Source organism: Tetrao urogallus, assembly GCF_951394365.1.
Source record: "Tetrao urogallus genome assembly, chromosome: Z".
Lineage (NCBI taxonomy): Eukaryota > Metazoa > Chordata > Aves > Galliformes > Phasianidae > Tetrao > Tetrao urogallus.
In genome coordinates this window covers 50,882,147-50,885,220 of record NC_136816.1, presented here as the reverse complement: position 1 = coordinate 50,885,220, position 3,074 = coordinate 50,882,147, and the positions used below count along the sequence as shown (strand labels likewise).

General features: G+C 45.8%; 1 protein-coding gene across 1 annotated transcript; it reads left to right on the top strand.

Moving 5' to 3' along the window:
- Nucleotides 1-215: 215 nt before the first annotated feature.
- On the top strand, nt 216-1,985 carry ENC1 (ectodermal-neural cortex 1; the record flags this gene model as incomplete). Its single annotated transcript, XM_079548828.1, has 1 exon — nt 216-1,985. One exon carries the CDS (start codon nt 216-218, stop codon nt 1,983-1,985), a length of 1,770 nt encoding a protein of 589 aa, XP_079404954.1.
- Between the last annotated feature and the right edge of the window lie 1,089 nt (nt 1,986-3,074).

The following is a 3,074-nucleotide window of genomic DNA, read 5'->3' as shown; positions in this document are numbered from 1 at the left end:
GTATGTAATTTATGAAACTCATCTTACAAAAATAAACACATGCCAGAGGTACACGCAATTCTCTGTCCAGTCATCTACAAATTACGCCGTTGTTTTTTTCCCCCCCCCCCATCTTATAGTGAATAATAGATATACTTCTTGTTATGTGAAAAGAAAATGAATTAAACTCCTATTACTCTCATTATTTTTTTTTTTCTTTGTAGGTGTGGAAGAAAATGTCAGTCAGCATGCATGAAAATCGCAAATCTAGGGCCAGTACTGGCTCCATAAACATATACTTATTCCACAAGTCATCCTATGCTGATAGTGTCCTGACTCACCTGAACCTTCTGCGTCAGCAGCGTCTCTTTACAGATGTTCTTCTCCATGCTGGGAACAGGTCATTCCCCTGCCACAGAGCTGTCCTGGCTGCCTGCAGCCGCTATTTTGAAGCAATGTTCAGTGGAGGACTGAAAGAGAGCCAGGACAGCGAAGTCAACTTCCATAATTCCATTCATCCAGAAGTCTTGGAGCTGCTTCTGGACTATGCGTATTCCTCCAGGGTTATCATCAATGAGGAGAATGCAGAGTCGCTGTTGGAGGCTGGTGACATGCTGGAGTTCCAGGACATCAGGGATGCTTGTGCAGAGTTTCTGGAGAAAAACCTTCATCCTACCAACTGTCTTGGCATGCTGCTGCTGTCAGATGCTCACCAGTGCACCAAGCTTTACGAGCTCTCTTGGAGGATGTGCCTTAGCAACTTCCAGAGTATCAGTAAAAGTGAAGACTTCCTCCAACTGCCGAAAGACATGGTAGTGCAGCTCCTTTCCAGTGAAGAATTAGAAACCGAAGATGAAAGGCTCGTGTATGAATCAGCTATGAATTGGGTCAACTATGACCTGAGTAAGCGTCACTGTTACCTGCCCGAGCTACTTCAGACAGTGAGGCTAGCCCTCTTGCCAGCCATATACCTGATGGAGAACGTGGCAATGGAAGAACTTATCACCAAGCAAAGGAAAAGCAAAGAGATAGTAGAAGAATCGATACGATGCAAGTTAAAAATCCTACAGAATGATGGAGTGGTCACTAGTTTGTGTGCCAGACCCCGCAAAACTGGCCATTCGCTTTTTCTTCTAGGTGGCCAGACTTTCATGTGTGACAAGCTGTACCTGGTGGACCAAAAGGCAAAGGAGATCATTCCGAAGGCTGACATACCGAGTCCGCGGAAAGAGTTCAGTGCTTGTGCCATAGGCTGCAAAGTGTATATCACTGGGGGACGAGGGTCAGAAAACGGAGTCTCCAAGGATGTGTGGGTGTATGACACCCTTCATGAGGAGTGGTCAAAGGCTGCTCCCATGCTGGTGGCTCGTTTTGGCCACGGCTCTGCTGAGCTGAAGCACTGTCTGTATGTGGTAGGAGGACACACTGCAGCAACTGGATGCCTTCCGGCTTCCCCTTCAGTATCCTTAAAGCAAGTAGAGCAGTACGATCCTGTGACCAACAAATGGACCATGGTTGCCCCGCTGCGAGAGGGAGTAAGCAATGCGGCTGTGGTCAGCGCTAAGCTGAAGCTGTTTGCTTTCGGAGGGACCAGCGTCAGTCACGACAAGCTGCCCAAAGTTCAGTGCTACGATCAGTGTGAGAACAGATGGACGGTACCAGCCACCTGCCCCCAGCCCTGGCGCTACACTGCTGCAGCTGTCCTGGGTAACCAGATTTTTATTATGGGTGGAGATACGGAATTCTCTGCGTGCTCTGCTTACAAATTCAACAGTGAGACATATCAGTGGACTAAGGTGGGAGATGTGACAGCCAAGCGGATGAGCTGCCATGCAGTGGCATCAGGAAACAAGCTGTATGTTGTTGGAGGCTACTTTGGCATTCAGAGATGCAAAACGTTGGACTGCTACGATCCCACTTTGGACGTATGGAACAGCATAACGACCGTGCCCTACTCGCTGATTCCCACGGCGTTCGTCAGCACGTGGAAGCACCTCCCCTCATAATTGTGTGTGTGTTGCAACTGGAAATTATCAGGTAAGAAACAGAACCTTTGAGTTCCACCATAATAATGCTTTTCACACAGCTTCCGATCTTTGCTCTGAGGGGGTAAGTATGTGCAGTCCAGTGGTGCAACTGGAATGATAAGGTACGTGCGGCTGGCCAGAAACCAACCTGTGACAAAACAGATGCTTCAGGTGGTTTGCTATGTTCCCTGCATCCAGTTCTCCTCACAGGACTTCTTGCTGCATGATTTAGATGTTGGAAAATATTATTTTTCTGGGCCCTGTCCTTGTGGGGCAATGCAGATGATATTTTTGAAACTGAACCCTGCTCTGCTTTTATATGCTAAATGCATGCTAGATGAGGGACCAGAGCTGTTTTCCTGACTGTAAGGGTCACTGTGTACATCCAGTAGTAGGGGCTGTAAATTCTGATCTGAAGCATGATAGTGAGTTTAGTTGCACTTCTGAGTGCAGGCTGCATGCTTTCCTCTTTTGGGAAACTTGATGTCTTATGTCTGTGAGAAGTGTTTTACAAGGACTTCACATGAAATTTGCTGTCTCACCTAGACAGCAAGGCTGCACCTACCTGGACTAAGGTTGAATTTCTCCCATTAATACACTTTGAAATACAGATTTTTTTTCTAAATAGTTACGGATATATATGTTGGTCTGCATAGAGTGTCAGGAAGACATATAATTAATATTGCTGGCTGAAATAATTACCTGTCTATAGCACTTACTGTTCCAAAGCAATGTAATTACACATAATGGGCCAAGCTCTTACAGATGCAACTTCAGCATTGTATCTTCTCCCAAGCAAGTCTCAGTTTGGCCTCCCTGTTGGGATGTTGCGACCTTCCAGTTTTTAAAAGGAGGGGAGAAAACATTCATTAAAAAATGAAATCACTGCCAATATTTTCCCAAACTGTTTTTTTGTTGTTGTTGTTCTAGACTACTACATGTTTCAACCATTTCTAGCTTTTCCTAGTTTTTATCTTTCCAAGAGCTACATCACGTAAAGCAAGTTGCTGACATTTTCCAGAACTGTCACTCTGTCTGTTTTGCAGCAGATCTGGCAGACTCCCGTTA